Here is a 26,285-nt window from a genome sequence, read left to right as displayed (position 1 = left end):
GGGATGGTTGTAATGAAAAGTTTCCTCTGCAAAGTGAGCAAAGCCAGTAAAATTAATCTGAGTAAATAGAGTGAGGATTTTTTTTCGATTGCATTTATTATTGAGCAGTTACCCTAAGACCACCCCCATGCTGGGTGCTATGGGTACAAAAGAAATGTGCCGGAGACCATGCCGATCCTCTGCCTTGAAAGGACCTGTGTTGCTTTTAGATATTGACTTTTAGTGGATTCCAGGCAGGACGTGTGATCAAGTGCTCATACCTGGGTCTGTCTCCTGGGACTCCCGGGGGCTCTGCAGTGCTTTAGCCCCACACCCCCATCTTCGAGAAGGCAGGCCTCTTACTCAGACCCCACCACCAGCAAAGCGAAACCATGGCCAGAGCCCAGGGCTCCGGCTCCCAGGCCAGGCCTCATCTCAGCATGCCATGAGTCTTGCCCGTCCCCGGCATGCCAGCCCCTCTGGCCTCCCTGGACCATGTCCTCACTCCGGTCGCCTTCCTCCCATCTCTTTTCCTGCTTGTGGTGTCTCGGGGCAACCCAGCATCTCCAGGACAGACTCCTCTTCCTTCCTAGTGCCACCCCTGCCCTCCTCTGATGACTTCCCCGCGTGTCTTGTGGATGACTGACCCCATGCCAGTTCCCTCCCACCTGCGACCCCGCAGCAGTGCCCCCAGCCCAGCCGCCTCACCTTCGGCCTCCGTCACCACAACAGAGTGACATTCCCACAACACTGGTCTCCGACCTCCTCCCTGTCACTCTGCTCCCTCGTTTTCCTTGTGGGGTCTGCTCTGGACTCCGCTGAGGGGCAGCGGCCCCAGGCACGGGTCATGATGTCCCAGGGTGGGCGTCACCTGCACCCGCGTGCTGCTGTGCTGAGTCGCTTCCGTCGTGTCCGACTCTGCCACCCCGTGGACTATAGCCCACCAGGCTCCTCTGTCCATGGGGTTCTCCCGGCAAGAGCACTGGAGTGGGTTGCCCTCAGCCCTTCCCAAATGTCCAGCAACAACATGGGGTGGTGACAAGCCATGGATGGGCAGACCTGCGGCAGACAGTTGTGTGGGCATCATCTCAGCCAGTGGCTCTGATGAGCCAGCCCGACCTACAGGAATTTACAGTGCCCTATCACGTCCTGAGGGGAATAGGAAATGCAGTGTTGTTCCCCAGGTTTGACTGTGGTGGTGGTGGACGGGGTGGGACACGGGGAGGTTTGAGACTCTGAGCGCTGGGCTAGACTCCAGCCTTGCAATGTGCTCTGACTCCGCGATTGGTGCCTCAGCCTTTTCATCGGCAGAATGGGACAGTACTAGCATTGTAAGGAGCATGGACAGGTGGGCAGGGTCTAGGATGGGGTTCAGCCCTAGCAAGTGCCCGGTGAGTGTTAGCTGCCTAAGTGCTCCTCTTCCCTCCCCTCTCCCTCCTCCTTGTCCCCTCCTCCCCCTCCCCACCCTCCTCTCGGAGCAGGTAGTCAATGTGGTGACTTGCCCTTTTTGACTGAGTGCAGGACTAAACAGTCCTTTGTGGATGACTCCCTAGACACCTATTCTTGGATTTTTGTGATACTGTGAGAAATCAGGCCCCTGTAACTTGGTTCCAACTGGGCCCTGGCCGGCCATCCACATCCTGCTTTCTAAAGGGCCGACTTGAGCTGCTTGCCCGTTGTATGACCTGGACAGTTTGCTTAAGCTCTCTGGTCTCCTGTGTCCCTGTTGCTGGATAGGACTGATAAAATGGCAGGCTCGTTGCCAGGATGAAAAGGTATCTTCGAGCAGTGCCTGGTGCTTCGGTGTTCATCACTGGTGCTTAGCATCCCGTCACCGCTGGGACTTTGCGGTGCCCTCGTTATAGAGTCGGCCCTCACCTTTGGCCTCAGTTCTATGGTGGGCTCGCTTCGTTGCCACATGGCCGGGGTGGGGCGGGGAAGTGTAGAGACAGGTCAGGGAGTTTTACATACGGGCCGGTCAATATTGTTTGGGCGAAGAAGATGACGTTTATTTTCTGAGAAAATGTTGATGGTTGACTTACCAACGTTGATGTGGTGAACATTACAGTGTGGTGGCCCCACCTGCGGCAATTCGCTTTTTGTTTACTTTTGATTTTATTCAAGTACAAGGTTAAATGGTGTGATTGGTTAGCCAGTGTGTGTAGTAGGCCAGATGCCTGTGGGAAAAAGTTATTAGCCACAAAATGTTACCAGCAAGCTACAAAACAAAAATTAATAAAGCTTAATTAATTAGAAGTCTACACAGTGTGATTCTGGTAGCTTCATTACTTGCTGGATTTAGTATTCACATGTCTCCTTATATTGTGAAGGCACAGAGGTCAGAGTCTCTCTCTCCCTGGCAGTTGCCAAGATTGTCTTGAAATCTTGGCCAATAGTAAATTGAAAGTTTATTTATAACCAAGTAATCTCAAAAGTCAAATTATAAATATCCTTCAAAAAATTTTTTGCAGCAAAAAGTATTTAAATGGAGTAGGTGCTGTGCATGCTAAATTGCTTCAGCCATGTCCAACTCTTTGCAACCCTATGGACTGTAGACCACCAGGCTCCTCTGTCACGTGGGATTCCCCAGGCAAGAATGCTGGAGTGGATTGCCGTGCCCTCCTCCAGGGGATCTTCCTGACCAGGGATCAATCCCCCATCTCTTAGTCTCTCACGTCTCCTGCGTTGGCAGGCGCGTTCTACCAATAAACAGTGCCACCTGGGAAGCCCAGATGGGGTCCAGATGCATTTTAATTCATTCGTTACAGTGCGGGCTGAAGTGAAGTGAAGTGAAGTGAAGTGAAAGTCACTCAGTCGTGTCCGACTCTTTGAGACCCCATGGACTATACAGCCCTTGGAATTCTCCAGGCCAGAATACTGGAGTGGGTAGCCTTTCCCTTCTCCGGGGGATCTTCCCAACCCAGGGATCGAACCCAGGTTTCCCGCATTGCAGGCAGATTCTTTACCAGCTGAGCCACAAGGGAAGCTAGGATCTTCAAAAGTCATACCACTTGGAGGCCTGAGAAGGCCTTGTGATAAGTGGGTGGGACATTCCTCCCACGATCCCTCCCTTGCTGGGATAAACCAGCTTCATTTCACCTCAAAAGCAACTGAAGGACAAGCTGGCCTCCAGAGGAGGCGGCTTAGGCCCAATTACTCTGTAACTATTCTACCTTTTGAATAAAAATACAACTTACTGGCAGAGCCAGTTGCATTTAGGGAAACCATGTCTGATTTGGCCCTGAGAATTACTCTTTCTGCAGATCTCACTTTACATTGTTTAGAGCCAAATTGTGTCTAGTGGTCACACAGCCCTTGCTGGCTGGAGGAATGCTGGCTGAACAAATCCAAGCAAGACTGCCTGGGTTTCCCCTGAGGGAGACGGCGTCCTCATAGCATCTGCTGGGGAAATGGCCAGTTGATGATGCTTGGCCCACAGACGTCTGCCTGTGTGGGAGGATTACGAGCCATGGGGTATTGTTGATTTGGGGGTATATACAGAAACCTTTCTTATGGTATTCACAGAAATCAGGTCCCAAGTGCTTGAAAAATATATTTAGCTCTGTGGTCATGAGGTTGTTATTTAATTTGATTAGTGTTGATAGATTAGAGTAAATTGTTTGCGCAGATGAGTTGAATAAATTCTGCCAGAGCTTCTATCATCTGGTTTTACATTAAGCGCTTAATTTGTAGCCCTATTAGCCGGAAGGAAAGCTCGGCCATCCTTTCCCCTCCTTCCACTATTATTCAGTAGAATTACAGAAATCACTTAACAACCTCTGAGCCTGGTGCAATTGCCCGAGGGAGACTCTGGTCCTATGGTACCCTTAAGCTGTAGAAGGCATCCCAAGAGCTACCCTGATTTTAGTGGCTTTGATTTAGCCACTATTGAATTCTCTTATTTAATCTAGTTTCCCTGGCTCCCTTCTCCACTCTCCCCAGGTCTCCAGAGTATTTCTTTCCATACATAAGTGTTACACATAGAAAACGGAGAACGAAAAGCAGGTCCCACATGTCTGTCCTCGGGTCTCCACCACCGAGCAGGTCTGGGGTGCGATCTTATAGACGGGAGCTGTCACCTTGCTGTGTCCCCAGCGCCCACTTGCCTCGAAAGACTCCCTGTTGGTTGACCTGAAGAATGGAGGTGTGCTCCAGGAGCCTGTCAACTCACTTGGTATCTTTTCTCCCCCAGGAGGACTGGAGCGACATTGACCCAATTAAAAAGAAAGACCTTCATCACAGCGACGGGGACGAGAAGGCGCACAGCATGGAGACCCTCCCTCCAGGTACTGCAGCGGCCTCCAGGGCCAGGCCAGCCCTGGGCTGCTGGCGGTGGGGGCCTGCCTTGCCCATTGTGAGTGAGCTGGATGTGGCGTTGGAGCGATTCCCCTGTCAGGTAGAGAGTGGATTTCACAAGGCAGGGGGGACACTGCCCTAGAGCAGCGTTCTACTGCCTTCCTTCAAGCCCTAAGTGCCTTGTGAAATGACGTTCCTGCAAGGTGACCAAAATTTCTTGAAAGAAAAAATAGAATTAAAAAAAATACACAATGGTATGTATCAGTTCATTGATTTTTTTTTTTTTAACAGACTTTATTTTTTTAGAGCAGTTTTAGGTTCTCAGCAAAAGTGAGCGGAGTGTACAGAGGTTTCCATATACTCCCCGCCCCCACACACAGGCGCTCCCACTATCAACATCCCCCACCAGATGAGACATTGTTACAATCAATGAGCTAACACGGATACATCAGAACCACCATAGTTTATGTTAGGACTCACTGGTGGTATTCTATGTTCAGTGACATGCATGCACCACTACAGGATCACATGGAATAGTTTCACTGCCCTAGCAATCCTCTCGGCTCTGCCTAGCCATCCTTCCTTCCCCCAACCCCTGGCAACCACGGATCCTTTTACTGTCTCCATGATTTTTGCCTTTTCCAGAATGTCATAGTTGGAATCAAATAGTATGTAGCCCTTCCATACTGACTTCTTTCACTTAGTAACATGCATTGAGCGTTTATCTATGTCTTTTCGTGGCTTGATAACCCTTTTGTTTTTATTGTGAATAGTATTCTGTTGTCTGGATATATCAATTTATTTATCCATTCAGCTAGGAAGGACATTCAGAAGGATATCGTGGTTGCTTCCAACTTTGGCAGTTATGAATAAAGCTTCTATAAACATCTGTGTTCAATTTTTTGTGTGTGGACATAAGTTTTCAATTCATTTGGGTTAATACAAGGATCATATGGCAGGAACACACTTAGAAGAAACTACCAAACTATCTTCCAAAGTGTCTGTACCATTTTACACTCCCACCAGCAGTGAATGAGCGTTCCTGTGACTCCACATCCTCACCAGCGATTGGTATTGTCCCTGGTTTTTAGTCTGGCCCTTTTAATAGGTTGGAAGTGATAGCTTATTGGCAGGTGGGTTCTTTACCACTAGAGCCACCATATGTTTTTCTGTCATACGTACAACTTCATTGTGGAAATGTCTGTTCAGGTCTTCTGCCCACATTGAAACTGGGTTCTTCATTTTCTTATTGTTAACTTTTAAGAGTTCTCTGTGTATTTTGGATAATTGTCCTTTATTGGATGTATCATATGCAAACACTTTCTCTGTCTGTGGCTTGTCTTCTTATTCTCTTGACAGTGTCTTTCTCAGAGAAGAAAGTTTTAAGTTAATGAAGTTTAGCTGTATCAGTTCCTTCATAGATTATACCTTCAATATATCTAAAAAGTCATTGCCATATTCAAGATTACCTAGATTTTTTTTCCTGTTTTTTCTCCTAGGAAGAGATTTTTATTATTTTGTGTTCCATAGTTAGGCCTGTGATCCATTTTGAGTTAATTTTTGAGAAGAGTTTAAGGTGGCAGGGTCTGTGCCTAGATTTTATTCCTTTCATATGGATACCCAGTTGTTCCAGTTTTAGTTATTGAATAGGCCATCATTGTTTCCTTGTTACCTTTATTCCTCTGTGTTTATGTGGGTCTGTTTCTGGGCTGTCTTCTCTGTTCCAAAGATCTGTCTGTTTATTCTTTCCAATACTACTTTCCCTTTAGATTTCATCTTGAAGTTGGGTAATGTTAGTCTTCCAGTTTTGTTCTTTCCCTTTAATCTTGTGTTGGGCTTTCTGGTTTTTTGTTTTGCCTTTTCATATAAACATTAGAATTAGTTTGTTGGTACTCACAAAATAACTTGCTGGGATTTTGATTTGGTTTGTGTTGAGTCTACAGATCAAGTTAGTAAGAATTGACATTTTGACAATATTGGGTCTTCCAATTCATGATTATGGAGTATCTATCCATTTATTTAGTTCTTTTTAAATTTTTTTCATTAGAGTTTTTTGGTTTTGGTCATATAAATTTTTGTGTCTATTTTGTTAAACTTGTAACAAAGTATTTCTGTTTTGAGGGTGCTAATGTAAATGATATTGTGCTTTTAATTTTAAACTCCACTTGTTCATTTACTATAGGAAAGCAATTGACTTTTGTGTATTTATTGTATATCCTGCAATTATAGCAAGGATTGTTATAATTACTTAACAGTTCCAAGAATTTTTTGTTGTTGGTTCTTTCGGTTTTTCTACATGGACAATCATGTTACCTGCAAACAAAGACAGTCTTATTTCTTCCTTCTCAATCTGTATTATACCTTTTGTTCTGTTTTCTTTTCTTACTGCATTAGCTGGGACTTCTAGTGTGATATTAAAAGGGAGTGATGAGAGAAGACATTCTTGCCCTGTTCCTGATCTTAGAAGGAAAGCTTTTAGTTTCTCACCATTAAATATGATGTTAGATGAAGGTTTTTTTTAGATGTTCTTTACCAAGTTGAGGAAGTTTCCCCTCTGTTGGTAGCTTGATGAGAATTTTTATCATGAACAAGTGTTGAGTTTGATCACATGCTTTTCCTATATTTGTCACTGTGGTCATGGGGTTTTCCTGCTTTAACTTCTTAGTGTGGTAGATTACGTTAACTGATTTTCACATATTGAACCAGACTTGCATACCTGGGATAAATCATATTTGGTCATTGTGTAAAGTTCTTTTTTTACACATTGTTGGATTCAACTTGCCAGTATTTTGTTGAGGATTTTGGTATTTATATACACAAGAGGTATTGGTCTAAATTTTTTTTTTTTTCTTGTAATGTCTTTGTCTGATTTTGTTATTAGGGTTAACACTGGCTTCATAAAATAAAGTAGGAAGTATTCACTCTGCTTCTGTCTTCTGGAAGAGATTATAGAGAATTAGTATAATTTCTTCCTTAAATGTTTTTCAGAATTCACCAATGAATGTAGCTGGGTCTAGTGCCATTTGTTATAGGAGGTTAGTAACTATTGATTCAATTTTTAAGATAGATATAGGCCTGTTGAAATTGCCTATTTTTTCTTGTCTTAGTTTTGGAGATTGTGTCTTTTAAGAAATTGGTCCATTCATCTAGGTTATCAAATTTGCAGGCATAGAGGTGTTCACAGTATCCCTTTATTCTCCTTTTAATGTCCACAGGATCTGTATACTGGTGCACCCTCTTTCATTTCTGACATTCTAATTAGTGTCTTCTCCCGTTTGTTCATAGGTAGCCAGCCTGACTAGAGGATTATTGATTTTATTGCTCTTTTCAAAGAACCAGTTTTTAGAATTCTTTCCTATTTCTTAGCTTTGTAATTTTTATTATTTATTTTCTTTTGTTTACTTAGGATTTAGTCTACTTTTCTAGTTTTCTGAGGTAGAAGCTTAGATGATTAATTTCAAATCTTTCTTCTTTTCCATATTGTGTTGAATGCTGTCATTTTCTTGTCATGCACTGATTTCACTGCATCACACAAATTTTGGTATTGTATTTCCATTCTTACTTGGTTCGGAATATTTTTTAATTTCACTGAGATTTGTTCTTTGACCTATGTATTCTGTTCCTCCTTGTAGGTTTCTCAGTTTTTGTGTCATGTGTTCTAATGCTCTTGTTAGGCACATACACATTAAGGATTATTATGTCATCTCGGCAGGTTGACGCCTTTATCATTACGTATTGCCCTTCTTTATTCCTGGTAACTTTTCTTGGTGTGAAGTTTGTTCTGTTTGAGCTAATACAGCTCCTCCTGCCATCTTTTGATTAGTATTGAAACGGTATCTTTTTCTCCATCCCTTTACTTTTCATCTATATGTGTCTTTATATTTAAAGTAGATTTCTTGTACACAACATGTAGGTAGTTGGGGCTTGTTTTTTTTTTTATCCATTCTGACAGTCTGTCTTTTAAGTGGTGTATTTAGATCATGACAATGTAAAGTAATTATTGTAGAGTTGTATCAATGTCTGCCATGTTTGTTATTCTTGTCTGTCCCTTGCTCTTGTTCTTTGTTCTGTATCCTTTTGTCTTCCACTCTTTGTCTGCCTTTTGTAGTTTTAATTAAGCATTTTATATGATTCCACTTTCTCCCGTCTTTACATTTTATTACAGATAATCCAAGTTTAACTTCAGACAACAATATCCTGCTTCGCAGCACAGGTATCTAACGGCAAAATGTTCTCTCTCCCCCCATTCTTTGTATCATTACTGCCATTCCTGTCACACATGTCAGTCACATACATAAATGCATATGTAAGCAGACAGAATCAAATATATGGTAGCTGTTATTATTTTTGAGCAAACATCTGTTAGATCAATTAAGAAGAAGAGAAGAAAAATTAAAGTTGTAATTTTACCTTCAATTATTCCTTCTCTGATGCTCATCCTTTCTTTATAGAGATCTGCATTTCTGACATAAATCATTTTCCTTCTCTCTGAAGAGCTTCTTCTAACACTTCATGCAAGGCAGGTCTACTGGCAACAGAGTCCCTCAGTTTTTGTGATTTGAGAAAGTCTTTATTTCCCCTTCACTTTTGGAGATTTCACAGGGTCCAGAATTCCAGGTTGATGATTTTTTTTCTCTCAACCCTTTAAATAGTTCATTGCACTCTCTTCTTGCTTGCATGGTTTCTGAGGAGAAGTTGGATATAATTCATATATTTGTTTCTGTAAAGCTATTTCCCCCCCTCTGTCTTCTTCAAGGTTTTTTCTTTATGATTAATTTTCTACAGTTTGAGTATGCTTGGGTGTAGTTTTTTGTATTTATCCTGCATGGTGTTCTCTGAGCTTGCTGAATCTGTGGTTTGCTGTGTAGTTAACATGAGGAAATTTTCAGTCATTATTGCTTCAAATATTTCTTATATTCCTTTCTCTATTTTTTCTGTAAGTGGAACCACTTAAACCTCTTACACCTTTTGTAGTTATTCAACAGTTCTTAGGTATTCTGTTTTGTTTTGGGTTTTTTTTTTTCCTAGTCTTGTTTTTTATCTTTAGTTTTTATTTTGGAAGTTTCTGTTGTCATATTCCCAAGCCCTGAGATTGTCTCATCAGCCATGTCCAGTCGCCTCAAAGTCATTCTTCATTTCTGTTAGTATTTTTGATCTCTATCATTATCTTATAATTCTTTCTTAGAATTTTTATCTCTTTGCCTACGGTATTCATTTTTTCTTTCATTTTGTCTACTTTTTTTTGTTAGAGTGCTTAGCATATTAATTGTAGTTGCTTTAAATTTCTGGCCTGATAATTCCAACATCCTGCCATATGTGAGTCTGATTTTGGTGCTTGCTTTGTCTCTTCAAGCATTCCTTTTCCTTTGCAGGGTGTCTTGTAATTTTTTTCCTAAAAGCCAGATACGATGTCCTGGGTGAGAGGAACTCCTATAACCCAATCTTTGGTGCCATGGTGGGCGGGTCTCAGTCTCCTAGTGAGCCTCCGCCCCTGGCATCTACTTCACAAACACATCTCAGCTTTCCCACTCAGGTGGGATGGGATAGTCAGAATCCCTGGAGTTGGGTATTTCCCTTCCTTCAGATTGATTTGGCTCTGATAACAGCCCGGTTGGTTGGGTTCTTGAGGGCAAGCCTTACTAACAACAGATGGTGATTTAGTTAAGTCATGTCCAGCTCTTCCAGTCCAAATGGATTGAAGCCCATCTGGCTCCTCTATCCATGGATTTTCCTGGCAAGAGTACTGGAGTGGGTTGCCATTTCCCGCTCCAGGGGATCTTCCTGACTCAGGGAACGAACTCACATCTTCTGCATTGCAGGTTGATTCTTCACTGCTGAGCCCCCAGTGTGCCCCTTCTCTTTCAGGTCAGCTCCTTCCCTTCCTCCACTGGAGGCATGAGGGCTTCTGTCTCCAGTGGTCACTCTGGGAAACCCGGGTAAGCTCCTGGAGGTAAAGCTCACAGAAGTGTGGGGGCCCCTGACCTCAGCCCTCAGGCTAATCCACAGTGAGCCTCCAGCCGTTCACCCTGCCGCTCAGGTTTCCTCCTCAGGTTCTGCCTCCCACAGGTTGCTGCTCTGGGAAGTCGTGATTCTCTGGATCCACCAGCTGGTCTTCCCAGTTTTGGGAGCAGCAGTTTGCCCTGTAACCTCACTTCTCTGAGCAATCTGAGAGGACTTGTTGGCTTTTCAGTTTGTTTATCTGTTTGGTTGGAGTAATAACTTACAAACTCCTGAAAACAGGAAGTTAGTGCATGAAATCTTGCTTTAATGGTGACAGAGAGTTTGATTATTAGTGTTTCTTTCTGGGACACTGTCAGTCCAGGGAGTCCAGGCCTGTGTAACACCCAGCACAGGTTCCAGCTGCACTTGACTTGGGAGCGTGTGTGTGCATTAGACATCTACATTAGATCTGCCCCCTCCCTCCCCACTGACTCGGAAGCCCCAGACCACAGCTCTTTCCCATGTGAATCAGGCTTTACCCGTGTAGTGGGGAGCATCTGAACAGAACAGTTAGCTATTAAGTGTTTATATATTATGATAACAGGATGAACTTCTGCTGTGTGGATTAATGAGAGATTTTCTGTGGGTTGTCTTATATTAATAAAACCAAGTGTTCTCTTGGACTTTAAGGCATATTGGAGAGAGAGGGAGAAGCTGTCTTCAGGACATATCCTACATGTAACTGCTTGCTACAGTCAGACCCAGTAGTTAAAATCGATGTGGCACTGACCCGGGCTTTCATGTTCTTAACTGTTACACAGTTGATTTCTTTATCTTTAAAGAGATAGGAATGCACTGATATTACTAATAACTTTCGATGAATGCACCAAATCCTTTTATTTTGTCTTTAAAGGACTTTATCTTCTTTTCTTGTTTAAAACGTTTTTTCTTACTCATCCATCATATGTGTGATTTTTTTCCTTTAGAAGCTATTTTGTTATGGTTAAGAAGTATATTTTCTCCAAGGATGATGGGCATGGACCGAATTCTGTGGTCTGTAAGGAACCACTGGTCACAGCACTTTCCACTCTGTGAGTAGGTTGTTTGGGAATGCCATGGCTTCCTGCGTCCTAGGTGTTGGATGTCTGGCAGATGGGAGGAAGGAGGCGGCAGACAACCTGGTGACTCCCAGCCTGGCCACAAAACCCACTGAGAGATGCAGGAGCAGATGTGAGACAGCAGTGATGCCCCCAGGCAATGGCCTCCTGTGTGCTTTAACCACACACCCTGTAAGCAAAAGCATTTCAGGTCCAGGATAGAGGACTTTTGCCCTTAGATTCTGTGACCATTGTTTCTACTTCATCATCATGTTTTCCAGCTGGAAGCACTGAATTTCTTTTCTTCACATACTGACTTTCAGAGTGTTTCAAATAGAGTATTTATTCATCAGTTTTTTGTTTTTTGAAAATCTGTCTAATGGAGATAAGTTTTATCTTTTTTCCCTGGGTGCAGAAGAGCCTTTTGGGTTTTAAAAATCAGTTTCTCTTTGTGATTCTCCCTCCTGTATCTCCTCCTCTTGTCTCCTCGGCATCTCTGATCTGATTGGTGAGACTGGTTGGCAGGTAGCAGGTGACACAGAAGGAACAGGCCAGTTGCATTTGAAGGGCCGACATCTGGTTTGAGGATGGCTGTTGGTGGAGGTTCTTGCCCAGGAGCTCCCACCCTTAGACGACTTGCCCTCTGAGAGCAGATTTTCTTCTTGCTTTTTACAAGACCTCAGTGTCACTCGTGTGTTCATTGGGAACCTCGTGTGAGGGGGTGAACCTTGGAGAGTGGGTATGGAGCGGGTGAGGAAAGGAGAGTCCTGGGTAGGTTTTGGGGCAGCTAGGAGGTCCTTCCCATCCTTGGCTGGATCTTCACCCCACCGCTCTCACCGGCTGCTGCTTCATCCCCAGAGACACTTGATGTCAAGAAACAGAAATTACGTTCACGTAAAGATGAATGAGATGGGAATGGCGAAGTGTGTGGCAGGTCTTAAATCCTGGGTAGGAGTTGCCACTGATGCTCACAATATTTAGCAGTTCTGCCTCTCAGGGAAGAAAAGTGAGGGGAACCAACTGTGTGTGTATTTGGCACATACGATAAACTCGACTTGAACTGGGATTTTTCAGATTGGTTAGTCGACCTTGAATAGAATTGGCCAGAATGTCCTGTGTACATGTTCTCAAGCAGCTCTTACAATGCTATGCTCCAGGGTCAGGAGGACTGCTCCCCTGTGACCTCTCCCCCTCCTGAGGGATTTCATGGGTTCCAGCATCGTGCTTTTTTAAAAAAATCATGGTAAGACATACATAACATAAAATTTACCATTTTAACCTTTTTGAAGTACAGAGGTCAGTGGCAGTTAAGTACATTCACCTCGTCTGCCACTGTCACTCCATCCACCTCCAGAACTTTCTCACCATCTCAAACTGAGACTCTGTCCCCCATTAAACACTGACTCCCCATCCCCTCTCCAGCCCCTGGCACCCACCACTCTACCTTCTTTCTCCATGAACTTGATTCTTCCAGGCACCTCATCCGTGCAGTCACGTGGTGTTTTTTATCCTGGGACAGGCTCGTTTCCCTTGCTGCAGCGTCCCTGTGGCAGATAGCGTGTGCCAGCGTCTCCCTCCTTCTCAAGGTTGGACTCGCCTCCACTGCCCCTCTGCCCCTGGGCCCCGCGAGCCACGTCCTCTGGCAGCACGTGCAGCAGCCTGGACGCAGCTAACACCACGCAGCTCCTGAGACCCAGGCCTGAGGCCCCAGGGTCTGCCCAGTGTCCTCTTCAGGAAAGGAAGTCGCTCTGGGTATCCTTAGAGAAACATTTGAAAAGCAAATAACCTCAGTGGCTCAACGGTAAAGAATCTGCCTGTAATGTAGGAGATGCGAGTTCGATCTCTGGGTCAGGAAGATTCCCTGAAGATGGAAATGCCACCCCACTCCAATATTCTTGCCTGGAAAATTCCATGGATAGAGGAGCCTGACGGGCTGCCAGGAGCATGGGGTCATAGAGTTAGTTGGACACGACTTAGCAACTAAACAACAATGACGTTATTGCTTTTAGAAATTTTAAGAAATTCAGAGAAAATTTAAGAAATTCAGAGGAGCAAAAACAAGAGCATTGTATTCACATATAATTCTACCACCTCTTAATGACTGCGGTTCTCCCACTGCATGCTCCCCAGTCTCGCACTGGGCATACACCTGGGCGCACTCACCCCCGTGGCTGTGGTGAGCGGTCTCTGCAGCCTCTCAGGGGTGCCAAGCCCAGCACGGGAGGCCTGAGCCCCAGACACCTCGATCTCTGAGCCCGACACCATCTCCTGGGCCTTTGGGCCCCTCTGTCCACACATCCACATTGTGCCACGTTCCAAGTCTCTACTAGATGGATAACACTGCCCAAGATCTTGGGGATTAGCTGGGCAATGTACCCACACATACCCCTCTCTCCCAGGACCAGCACCTTGAGGTTCTCACCAGGTCCCTGAGAGAGGCCCCCTGCTCCACCTTCCTCCTGAAATAGCTCAGAACAGGTGACAGGCAGCCCCGACTATCCGCTTACATCCAGATTCTTACAGATACAGTACTACACTGTTCTTGCCTATTTCTTACTAAGGTAATATGTCATAAACACCTTCTCATGTCCTTAATAACGCCTGCGTTTTAAATGACAACGTGCATCCATTACTATAAGCTTATTGAGTTGTCCCTAATTATTTTCTTGAAATGAATTCCCTAAAGTGAAATTGCAGGGTCAGTAGCAACACATGCATTTAAGGATTTTTTTTTTTTTTTAATATTAATGGCCAAGTTGTCTTCTAGAGGGTGCCTATACCTTGCCCCCTAGCCAACATTGAAAACAAATCTGTTGTCCTTCCCCCTTCCAATGAGGAAGAAAGCAGAACCAAGGACTTAGGTCAGGTCAGTAGCCAGAATGGGGTGGAGCTCTTAAAGCAACAGGACTCTGAGCCGTGTTAGTAGAGACGCAACGCCCAAAACCATTCCAACAGCGTCCAGTGCCCCCCATGCTGCTGCCCACCCCTCGAGTATTTCGTTCTCTTCTGGGCACAGGGTGTTCAGAGATGCTAATAAATTTAAATAGGTTCAGATGGGGAGGAGGCTGGAAACAACATCTGATGAGGAGCACTTAAATGGATGTTTTGAGAAAGGGGTGAGAAGGGCAAAATGGGATCATGATGCCCAAATACTTGAAAAGGTGCCACAGAGAAGAGGCTGAGGCTAATTTTTTTTTTCTTTTTATTTGAGACTCCAGAGAATGGAAGTTGCAGGGAAGCAATGTTGTTGTAGAAGGAAGTGCAAGCCGGCAGCTCCGGCTGACTGCATGTTGGGGGTTTAATGAAGAGCTCTTCACATCCGCATCCCTGGCACCTTCTGACTTCAACACTTGCCATCAGCCTTCAGGAGAGGCCCCACCTCCTCACTCAGACCCCAGTGTGCCGGGCAGGCGGGGAGGCGGGTGCCCTCTGGAAGGGAGGCACGGGGCCTGCACTTCGGGGGTGCTTCTTGGTGCTCGGTCACAGGCCCACCCACTTCAAAGTGAGTTGTCAGCCACAGTGGAAGGAACACAACTTTGAGAAGGGAGACACCCAGGTTTGAGTTGTGGTTCCATTTTAAAGTTTGACTTCCGCATCTCAGTTGCCCAGTTAGCGCAGTGGAGACTGTGGTGACGTCCCTGGTGGCCCAGGGGTAAAGGACATGCCTGCAATGCAGGAGACTTGCAGGAGACAGATTTCAGTCCCTGGATTGAGAAGATCCCCTGGAGGAGGAAATGGCAGCCTGCTCCAATAGTCCTGCCTGGAAATCCCCATGGACAGAGGAGCCTGGCGGGCTACAGCCCACGGGATTGCAAAGGGTTGGACACGACTGAGCGACTAAACAACAAACAAACTATCGTGACGGCACATGCTTTGCCGGGTCACTGTGTGCGGGGCTGCCGTCCTGCGGGTGCTGGTCGGGGAGACCTTCTTTCTCTCCTCCTGCTGCAAGTATCAGCCCCAGTTCTGAGTAGGAGGTTTGCTTTGATACTTTTACGAATATTCGGGATGAAAAACCATATACAACGAATTAAATTTATTGTGTTTAGACACTACTACTCATAGAGGGAGAAGGAGGAATTTCTATTTACAGTTTGGAAAAGAAATATGTATATGAAGATTCCTTGATTTCAAGCCAGGTATAGACCTCATAATACAAATCACAGTGTTTCACGGTGGGTTTTAGTTACTTTGGCAGTACAAAGAATTGTAAATAAATTTAGAATATTTACCCTATAGCATCTGATTTTTTTTCTTATATTGTCTTCTAACTAGCTTTTACTTTTTATTTATTTATTTTTTTTTCCTAACTAGCTTTTAATCACTGTTTGAATTTTCTATCTTTTCACCCTTAAAAATGAATTGTGTAGGATCCCTTATTTCAGGAGACAGTGTCTCATAGGTGGGAAAGCCTGTCACACAAATAATAAAGACAAATAATAGTATTATTTACATATCTTTGTCATTTAAATGGACACATTTGTTTGTAATTCTGGGCTTGCCCTGGTCTTCTCTTTCCTGGCACAACATTATGACCTTCTAGAGGAAGACTATGAGGAATTTTTTCCTTTTAAGCATAGTAAAATTACATTCAATCTGAGATCAACTGAGAGGTTAAAATAAATTGGAGAGCTTTGTCCTTTGATTTAAAATTCATTCTATTTCCCTTCTTGGCTGCTTTCCCAGAAGAGGCTCGCTGTTTCACACAGGCAGGCTTTCAGTTTGTTTAAGCTGTCCTTCCCGGGGAGAATTGAGTAAAGATTTGCTGTGTGGCTATGTTGCCAGAGCAGAGTCCAGACGTCTCCCGCCACCCCCGCCCCCTGGCGGGCAGGGCTGCGCCAGCAGGGCCTGTCACTTCCCCTCTGGCCTCTGCTGATGCAGATGATGAGGCTGCCCTGGGGGTGTGTCAGAGGGTCCTGGTCTACCAGAGGACTGTCACGCCTGAGAGGGCTCTCATCTGAAGACCATGTATGTTTTGGTGTTGCCAAATGTTTTGTGGTGTTAATCCTTTGAGCGCTCATTTTCATAGATTTACATCATTGTTTCTTTAAATATGAGGTTTAGTAAAAATAAAAATTTTGAGGAAAAAATGACAGTGTTTGGAAGTGTAGTAATATTTTAAAGTTACTCCAACACATCATCCAAAAGCAAGCAGTTTCCTGAATATAAAAGCGTCTTTTCTAAACGATAATTTGAGGATTGGTTATTTGGAGCCTAGAATGTGCATTCCCGTGACAGTGATGTCCTGAGAGGCACTTGGGGCCGTGCATGAGCCAGCCTTGCGCAGACCCCACAGGGCACAGACCTGGGACCCCCCTGACCTCCGCATCCCATGCAGGCACTGTGGACCACGCATGTTAGGATCCCCAGCTAGCCTCTGCTCCAAAGATGCTGTGCTGTTCTCCAGTCTAGATGAGATGGGTGGGAGGGCAAATCCCAAAACTCACCTAGGAAGAAAAAGATTCTGGAAAGACAGTGTAACTTAAGGCCTGATGGGTGGATAAGGGGAAGAGAGAAGAAACTCTGGATTCCAGGATGTATCAACTGCAAAGGCTTGTGAGGGACAGCGGATGTGACGGGAAGAATGGTAGTGACAGGTGTGCCTAGTAAGTCAGAGATGGGAAAGGAGAAAAGAGAAGGAATTCCTGGGCCAGGGAGCAGTGTGTGGTAAAGGCAGGGCGGCCGGTGGATGGTGTGTCTGGAAGAGTGGCCCAGTGGTAGGAGCGGCAGGAGGTCCTCACCTTTGGACTGCTTATTCCTGTCTTCTCCATCTGGACATTGACGTCCAGACTGGAAAGAGATACAGAGATGCTGTTAGGAGGATACTGAATGCTTTAAATGAGTGTGTCTACGAGTCCAGACCATATAGATACAGGGCACAGGGTTCCTGGGGACCCCTGGGCCACCAAGAGGCCAGCAGAGCAGGGCAAACAGCAGTTAGAGGTGGGCAGACTTGAGCTGTGCCTTGGCACAATTTTGAGTTAGTTATTAGATGAAGGAGTGGTAAAAACTGAGGCCCTCTGACAATAGGTGTGTGAGAAAGCCCTCTTCAGGATGGAGCTGTGAGTGAGGAAGGCCCTGGGGAGGAACTGCAGCTGAGGATACCAGAGAGGCTTCCTGGAAGAGGTGGCCACCCTGGGAGGCAGCTAGGCAGCCGGCCGCCTGGAGTAAATGAGTTAGAACAGCCCTGCCTTCTGGTATCACAGTTTCTCGTGTGTGAGCATGCTCAGCTTGGGCTCTGCGTGGCCATTGGGGGGTGTCTGTGGTTCAGTAAGAGTTTACAGGTCACCATGGAGGGCCTCGGAACAAGGCTGACCAGAGTGGGGATCTGGTAATTAATGTTGGCAGAGGCAGAGATGCTGCTGCTGAGGCCTGGCTTCTGTGACTCCTTGTCAAGGGGACGGAAGAATGGCTTGAGAGGGCGCCATTTAGAAAAAGCCTGCAAGCCAGTGGAAGGAGGTGTCAAGCCAGCGTCCAGCGTGTGTGAGAGCAGTCCTCAGGCCCGGGGTCAGCAGGAGACCGCCTGCACGGCCAGGCCTTCTTCTGAGTGACTCAGGCCTCGCTGGGCGCTTCCCCACGGCCATCCTGGGCTGGGGTCAGGTAGAGGAGCCCATTCCTCACCCTGGGAGACGAGCTTGGCCTTGAAGGGTGGGGAGGACTTGAGTGGCCGCGTGTGTCCACACAAGGGGGCTGGGGGCCTTGCTCGAGGGCTGGGAGTGGGGGAAGCCTGGCGGAACTGTCAGAAGCCTCACCTTGTGTGGAACCAGAGGTGCCAACGCTTGGGGTCACACCATTCCTCCTCTAGCTGTGGAGGTCTGTCTTCTAGAAATGAATCCCCTCATCGAGCTCTTTAGAACCCCATGTAACCAGCGAGCGGTTCCCACAGCCCTTCTCAGGGTGAGGGTCCTTTTCTCCCCTCCTGCTGTTTCAGTGCCTGTTCTGTTCTGTTGTCTCGGTGATGAAGCTGGCGTCTTCTGCTTTCTCATGAAAAGTTTCGTATCTGTTGGGTATTTTCCATCCACTGCTTCTTCTTAGCCAGGTCCATTTCACTAAATTTTCATGTAATTTTTTGAAACTCTTATCCTAAAGCTCTTTCCAAGATTTTAAAATGTGATAATACAAGGTGATTTATAACTGTGGTTTTTCATGTCAGTATGTTCAGACACGGTGTCTGTAGTTTTGACTCTCTCCAGCCTCTGCCTCAGCTGTCCAGTCCCAGGTTACCTCCACCTCTGCTTCTTGCCTTTCTGCCTGGGGTGGCTCCGGGCGCGTGTTCCCTCTGAGAACATGGCTTTCACTGCCTTGTCCTGCTCCAGCCCTGGCAGCTCCGTGCAATGCCGAAGTCACTGGTCCTGTAACCCACATTCTTAGAGGGTGCAGCCGTGTGCACTTACTTGCTTTGCAACCCCATGGACTGTAGCCACCAGGCTTCTCTGTCCATGGGGATTCTCCAGGCAAGAATACTGGAGTGGGTTGCCATTCTCTTCTCCAGGGGATCTTCCCAGCTCTGGGATCAAACCCACATCTCCTGTGTCTCCCGCATTGCAGGTGGATTCTTTACCCACTGACTCATCGGGAAAAACCCCGATGCTGGGAAAGATTGAAGGCAAAAGGAGAAGGGGGTGGCAGAGGATAAGATGATTAGATAGCATCACATCAGTGGATGTGAATCTGAGCAAATTCTGGAAGATAGTGAAGGACAGGGAAGCCTGGCATGCTGCAATCTGTGGGCTTGTGAAGAGTCAGACATGACTTAGCAACTGAACAACAATAGCAAGAATGTGGAGCCAGTTTTGTGAGTCACACCCGCATGAAACAATAGAATGTATGTGTTCACAGGTAGCAAGGAAGGAAACCTTCATTTCACCTCTGTGTGTTTACAGCATGACGTCTAGGCCATGATGTGAGCTGTGTGTCATAGTCAAATACGTTTGAAAGTCCCTGCAGTACTCTAATATACTGCTAAGCTTTTATGAAGGAAAAGTCATTTATCATCTGTCTCCAGTAAAATGGTGTGGGCCTTGGGGAATTAGCTGTCACCAGGCCAGGCAGGGCCCCCAGGAGTGCTGTAAAGGCCGTTGTGTCAGAGGGCAGGGGTCACTGCGGAGAGCGTCTGAGTGGGTCATACCATCTTTGGAGGTTAAAGAACGGTGGGTTTCTGTGACAGCTTCCCTTCCACTGCTCTCTGGTCCCTCGGATCTCAGCTCAGATGCACCTTCCCTGGGAGCCTCCCCTGGCCCCTCTTCACATCTGGACCAGGCTCCTCTGTTAGATGCCTCCATAGAACTACAGTCCTCACTACCTGAGTACTTAGCTCAGGTTTCAATGCTGCAGCTGCTAGCATGGTCATTATCTTCTTGTCTGTACCCACCACCCCGCCACCAGTCTCCCAGAGCGTGACTTTCACAGGCAGGCATCAGCTGTTTTTGTTGATGGACCTGCAGGAGCCAGTGAGATGTCTGGTGCACAGCGATGGTGTGAGGCCAGGACAGGGACACCCCCAGCCCCAGAGCTGATCCACACGAGTCATCCATAAAGCCCTCTGCTGCCTTATTGCAGAAAGGGTTTGGGGTCTCATGGCACAGGGGGATTGAAGGACCAGGAACTCAGCCGGGGCCTTGATCCCAACCCCTGTACACAGGACACCCCCCCACCCCCCACCAACCAGGCCACTTCCTGCTGAGCCTAGTTCTCCAGGCAAGAAGCAGAACTAGAGACAGCATCTCGTGGGTGATGGTCCATTCTCTGGCTTGAGATGGGGCACTATACTTCCAAGTTCCTTGTTGCAGTGAAGAGTTTTCAGGCCATTAAACAAGGTAGTTTAATGGGAACCAGCCTATTTGCATTCTGGGTCAGTGCTGCTGGGGTAGATTTTGGCAGGGCTTCTGATTCGTGTAGTTGGGGAGGGGTGAGCTCACGTGGTGAGGAGGAGGAGCTGGAGTGCTAGAGCCCCGGGTGAAGGCAGAAGTGGGGAGAGTGGAGGATCCATAAGTACTTCTAGGGCTGTCAGCATGGAAAACGTGCACTAGAAACATTTTATCTTAGGCTGAAGAGAATGTGGGCAGGTGGGCTGGCTTCCGTAACCCGATGTTTATCACAGACTGAGAATTGCTCACGGTCTGGGATCTCATGGGTTTTGGAATTGCTTTCCCATTTGAGAGACTTCTGTGACCCCCCAGCATCATTTCCATGGCAACCAACTGAGATGAGATGGGGCTTTTGACCTTGCAGGACAATTGTAACAAGAAGCGGATGGGCTTTTATAGAGAAAGTTTACTCTACGACCTGGAACAAATCACATATAACTGCATCTCAGTTTCCTCATCTCTGCAATAGAGAAAGGAACATGGCATTCTTTTGATGGTGTTTGGAGGACACCTGATGTCACATGATGGGATGCCTTACTTTCATTTGTTCAGAAACTTTGTCACTGTGTCTGAGGTGCTTTTGGTGTTACCGTAAGCCCTGGGAAGGTGGGACAAGCATAGTATTTCTTTTTGTATGAAGTGTAAGTGGTGCCATTCTCCTGGATATTTGGGCATAGAATTCTGTTCACTGGACAAATGCTTGAAATCTGGGTTTTGACTTTCACATTGCACACTGTAACAGTTGAGTTCCTGCTGCTTGTTCGGGCCATTCTCGGGTAGCCCGTTGTTTCAGACTGCCACCAGCTGCAGCCCTGGCGCTGCTCCTTGAAGTCATGCTGGTGCACAGCCCACGTGCCGAGCTCTCTGGTCCCTTATGCCCGCATCCCACACTCTCTGCTCTGCTCCTTGCAGGGAAAGTGCGATGGCGGGACTTTAACCAGGAGGCTTACGTTGGCGGGACAATGGTCCGCTCCGGGCAGGACCCCTATGCACGCAACAAGTTCAACCAAGTGGAGAGCGATAAGCTGCGGATGGACAGAGCAGTTCCCGACACTAGGCATGACCAGTAAGTGTCATCCCCCGGCTGGGAGCCACCGTGACCGCTTCCTGTCTGACAGTGAGTAACTTCCACTGGGATGCTTGTTTCTCCTGTTAACTCTGCAAATCAGTGTGTGCCATGTCTTCACAGGGTCGGAAAACTAGGAAAAGTTTGAGGCATGTTGCAATGACACTTCACCTGCAAGAAGTGGAAGCGCTGCTTGAGGTCAAGTTCCAGTCCTCCTGACCCCCCTGGCGTGTCCAGGCTGCTGGTCAGAGCGTGACAGCCACCAGGAGAAATGTGTTCCTGCCCTCGTGTGCACTGGGCACTCATTTTAAAAATCCATTCACAAAGCAATTTTTTTGTTCACAACCTTCCTGGGAAAAAAGAGTCTTGCTTACTGGGAAGCTTAAAGCTGGGAATGTTCCAGAGACCAGTAAAGAGAACAAAACAGCACCTCAGGGTTGAAGTTAAATTGAGAATAAGCTTGGAGGCAGGGTCCCGGGGCTGTCTCCCCACTCCGAGTGCTCGGGGCACAGGCTGTGCTCTGCATTCGTCCCTTGATTCTCGGGGACCGAGGGGTTCTCAGGCACAGCATGGGAGGCCTCCAGACCCCCAATGTGCGTTTGTCACCACTGACCGCGGAGGTGATAAAGTGACCCTCACTGCTGCTCTGTGCCTTTGAGCCTTGCTGGCAACCACCTCTCATTGGAAGGCTGTTCACACTGGGGGCCTTAGAGGGCTAATCTGGTTTTATTATAAAATAAGGAGCTGCTTTTGGAGGGTAGCTGTTTCCCTGGATGCTGCTAGGCCTTCCTGCTCACCAGGCTTCTTTTAGAGTTGTCCATCCGTTATGTAAAGGTACGTGGCTGCCACATCCACTGTGATGCAGATGCCGAGCTTGGATCCTGGGGTTCCCGCAGAGCAACCTCTCCTGCTCTGCCCGATGGGGAGGACAGGAGATGGGGGGCAGGTGGAGTGCGTGGCAGCGTGCCCTTGGACAGTCTGCCCCAGACCAGTGCGTTTAGGACACTCAGGCAATGAACGTCTAGGAGAGTCTTGAACTGTAGGCATCCAGGCAGGAGGCCAGTGACCAGGCCTGACAGGCAGCTCTGGGCCTGCAGAGTGCCAACTGGGGTTCCGTGCCTCTGGCTGCCAGTTCTGGGGACTGAAGGGCCAGTGAGCTGGAGAGACGAGCCCCCAGGCTCCACATGAACACGTGTTCATGCTTTTCCTCTTCTTTACTGATTTCAGGGGAGTTTTGTAACCGTGTGCGCACCAGTCAGTCACACAGACACACTCTCCCTGCTCTTACAAGCTGGTCTTTTTTGGGGGTGGGGTTGTAGTCAACTCTGTATACCCAGAGCAGCTCACGAGTGTGTACAATTACAGTTCTTTCAGACTCAGGACGTTGTGTGTGTGTGTCTGTGTGTGTGTGTGTGAGAGAGATAATTTATGAAACATATGATCAGTGTATAAACATATATATTGTACATGACACGAAGAATCTCATCATTTTTCTAAATTCAGCCTAGAAGATTGTCTTTGCTTAGTATTTCTTATAACCTACTAATTTATGTTTAAGGCAGCTTTACTAAGCCCCTGTGATGGGCTGCTGGTTGGAGTCAGCATGGGTAACTGGTAAGCACCCTGTCTAGAATATAAGTTCCTGAGCTAGGATTGAAGGACCCATGGTCTCTGGGTGCAAGGCCCCGAAGCTAGGGCACAGCCATAGGGGGTGCTGCCTGCATGTCTGGGGAGGGTCGCAGGGGCCTGCGTCCCCAGCACTCTCACCCCTCGGCTCTCTGAGCCCTCCAGACCCGTCCTGTGCCAGTCACTCACATGGCTCATGGCTCAGGACATGAACGTCGTCGTCACTGTACAGGGAGCAATGTTTATAATGTGCCCTGTGCTGGGAGCGGTAGCTGAGGCCAGGAGGAGTTAGCGTGGCTTTTACTTAGGACACAGTCTGGGATTTGGCCTAAACTCAGGAGAGAGGTTCAAGTTCTAGCAGAATCTAGCCCAAAAATTGTTCCTGGTGACTGGAATCCACCACTTAGCATGACATTTCCGTGAGGTGGTGTGAGTTTTCTTTTACTTTTTGGTTTAAGAACTGTTTTCCTGTGTGACCTTTCCTCGCAGCTTAGAAAAAAATGGTGTTCTTTCTGATGCTCAGCAGTGCGCAGACTGGAGTTCTGTCTCCACCTCAGGTCCCTTAAATATTCCCAAAACTACATACATTTTTTCAGTTTTTGAAATATGAGTGTGTCCAAACAGATGTTTGAATATTCATCCTGCAGTGGGCTGTGTTTTAGGTGGCTTTAATTTTAGCTCCAGCTACTGTGTCGTGTTGATCTGCATGTGCGAAAGGAGCAGCTGGGATGCCTGCCACATTTGTTGGATTTGGGCTAAATTAAAATCTCCCCAAAGTCAATTTGATGCCTGGAATTGAGCCAACGTCCTGTCTGCAAAGACTCAGCTTTAGAACAGCCAGTATTATTGAATGTCAGGCTAAGGAGATTAAGTTACTGATTTGAATCCCACTCCTAACCCATATCTAATAGAGGGCTGTTAAAGCGTTTGACATTCCTGTATAAATACCATATTTTTAGCTCCGCAGCATCTCCCTTTGTGTAGACCGATTGAAATGGTTGCCCTATGGAATTCAGTCTTTACTTATGATAAATCTGAAAGCAGTGCAGGCAGAGGTTAAGAACAAGGGTTTGGGAGTCATAGAGACCTTGTTCGACATCCCATTTCTCCAATTCCGAGTCCTGTGGCCTGTGTCATTTATGAAATACTGTGACATTATGACATTATGATCTGGTTACTGTGAGGATTAAAGGAAATGTTCCCAAAGGCTGGCTCCTGCTCCCCTGAGATTTTGTTCTAGACCCGCCTCCTTTGACCTCCTGCCCTGGGAGTGAGGTCTCAACCTCTCCCTGCAGCATCTGCGCCCACTTCTCTGGTTGATTCTTCTCCATGATCTTCATCACCACCTACATACCTTGTGTCTCATCTATTTATATGTTGATCTGAATGTACTCGTTAAGGTAGTGGGCTATTCAGTTCGATTCAGTTCAGTTGCTCAGTCATGTCTGACTCTTCGCGACCCCATGGACTGTAGCACAACGGGCCTCCCTGTCCATCACCAGCTCCTGGAGCTTGCCCAAACTCATGTCCATTGAGTCAGTAATGCCATCCAGCCATCTCATCCTCTGTTGTCCCCTTCTCCTCCTGCCTTCAATCTTTCCCAGCATCAGGGTCTTTTCCAATGAGTCAGTTCTTTACATCAGGGGGCCAAAGTATTGGAGTTTCAGCTTCAGCATCAGTCCTTCCAGTGAATATTCAGGACTGATTTCCTTTAGAATTGACTGGTTGGATCTCCTTACAGTCCAAGGGACTCTCAAGAGTCTTCTCCAACACCACAGTTCAAAAGTATCAGTTCTTTGGCACTCAGCTTTGTTTATAGTCCAACTCTCACATCCATACGTGACTACTGGAAAAACCATAGCCTTGACTAGATGGACCTTTGTTGGCAAAATAATGTCTCTGCTTTTTAATATGCTGTCTATATTGGTCATAGCTTTTCCTCCAAGGAGCAAGCGTCTTAATTTCATGGCTGCAGTCACCATCTGCAGTGATTTGGGAGCCCAAGAAAATGAAGTCTGTCACTATTTCCATTGTTTCCCCATTTATTTGCCATGACGTGATGGGACCGGGTGCCATGATCTTTTCTGAATGTTGAGCTTTAAGCCAACTTTTTTACTCTCCTCTTTCACTTTGATCAAGAGGCTCTTTAGTTCTTCTTCACTTTCTGCCACAAGGGTGGTGTCATCTGCGTATCTGAGGTTATTGATATTTCTCCCAGCAATCTTGATTCCAGCTTGTGCTTCTTCCAGCCCAGCGTTTCTCATGATGTACTCTGCATATAAGTTAAATAAGCAGGGTGACAACATACAACTTTGACGTACTCCTTTTCCTATTTGGAACCAGTCTGTTGTTTCATGTCCAGTTCTAACTGTTGCTTCTTGACCTGCACATAGATTTCTCAGGAGGCAGATCAGGTAGTGTGGTATTCCCATCTCTTTAAGAAGAAGGAGCTGTTTTTCTGGAACTTTCTTGCTTTTTATATGATCCAACAGATGTTGGCAATTTGATCTCTGGTTCCTCTGCCTTTTCTAAATCCAGCTTGAACATCTGGAAGTTCACAGTTCACATACTGTTGAAGCCTGGCTTGGAGAACTTTGAGCATTACTTTGCTGGTGTATGAGATGAGTGCAATTGTGTGGTAGTTTGAGCATTCTTTGGCATTAACCTTCTTTGGGATTGGAATGAAAACTGACCTTTTCCAGTCCTGTGGCCACTGCCGAGTTTTCCAAATTTGCTGGCATACCGAGTACAGCACTTTAACAGCATCATCTTTCAGGATTTGAAATAGCTCAACTGGAATTCCATCACCTCCACTAGATTTGTTCATAGTAGTGCTTCCTAAGGCCCACTTGACTATGTCTGGGGTTATTATTCACACATCATGGCACTTGTTAAACTTAGTATTTGTTGAGTGAGTGAATTGCCAGGCTCAGTGGCAGGCATATGGTGAGTACCCAGTAAATTTAATATAAAGAGTCATAAAAGAACAAAGGTAGATGAAAGGGAGATTTTTAAGCAGTAAGTAAGAGCTGCTGAACTGCTGATGACTCTTGTGTGGTAGGTTCTCACAGAACTGGAAAGTGATGCACTTATAACCTACCCCTTATTCACTGTGTTCTGGGGTAGAGCCAAGAAATCAAGTTCAGAACCTTGCAAACAAACAAAAAACCTATACTTTGGGGTTATGCTTTATTTACCGTTTTAAGTATTGGCACAAATATTGTGCCGAGAAAAAAATATTTATATGAAGGAGGAAGTGTAGAAAAGCCTGCTCTGAGTGAAATACTGGATATGACATACTGGAACTCTTAGACTCACTTAGAAATTAGAAAGGTGGTAGCCCATCCCAGTGTTGAAAGTACAGTTTCTCAGTTAAAAAAAAAAAAAAAAAGAAAGATTTTCTACCTCAATTAA

At 46.3% G+C, this 26,285-nt stretch overlaps 1 protein-coding gene across 1 annotated transcript in view; it reads left to right on the top strand.

Annotated features, from left to right (window-relative positions):
- The window catches only part of GALNT2 (polypeptide N-acetylgalactosaminyltransferase 2), a 176,412-nt gene that overhangs the window by 90,238 nt on the left and 59,889 nt on the right, over nt 1-26,285 (top strand). Inside the window, exons 2-3 of the mRNA XM_043477172.1 lie at nt 4,172-4,265; nt 21,092-21,245. Coding sequence (XP_043333107.1) covers nt 4,172-4,265; nt 21,092-21,245 — 248 coding nt within the window. The remainder of the gene's footprint in view (nt 1-4,171; nt 4,266-21,091; nt 21,246-26,285) is intronic.

This window comes from Cervus canadensis, chromosome 8 (genome assembly GCF_019320065.1).
Source record: "Cervus canadensis isolate Bull #8, Minnesota chromosome 8, ASM1932006v1, whole genome shotgun sequence".
NCBI classification, from domain to species: domain Eukaryota; kingdom Metazoa; phylum Chordata; class Mammalia; order Artiodactyla; family Cervidae; genus Cervus; species Cervus canadensis.
Note: the sequence above shows the minus strand (reverse complement) of the source record. Positions and strands in the feature narration are given on the sequence as shown.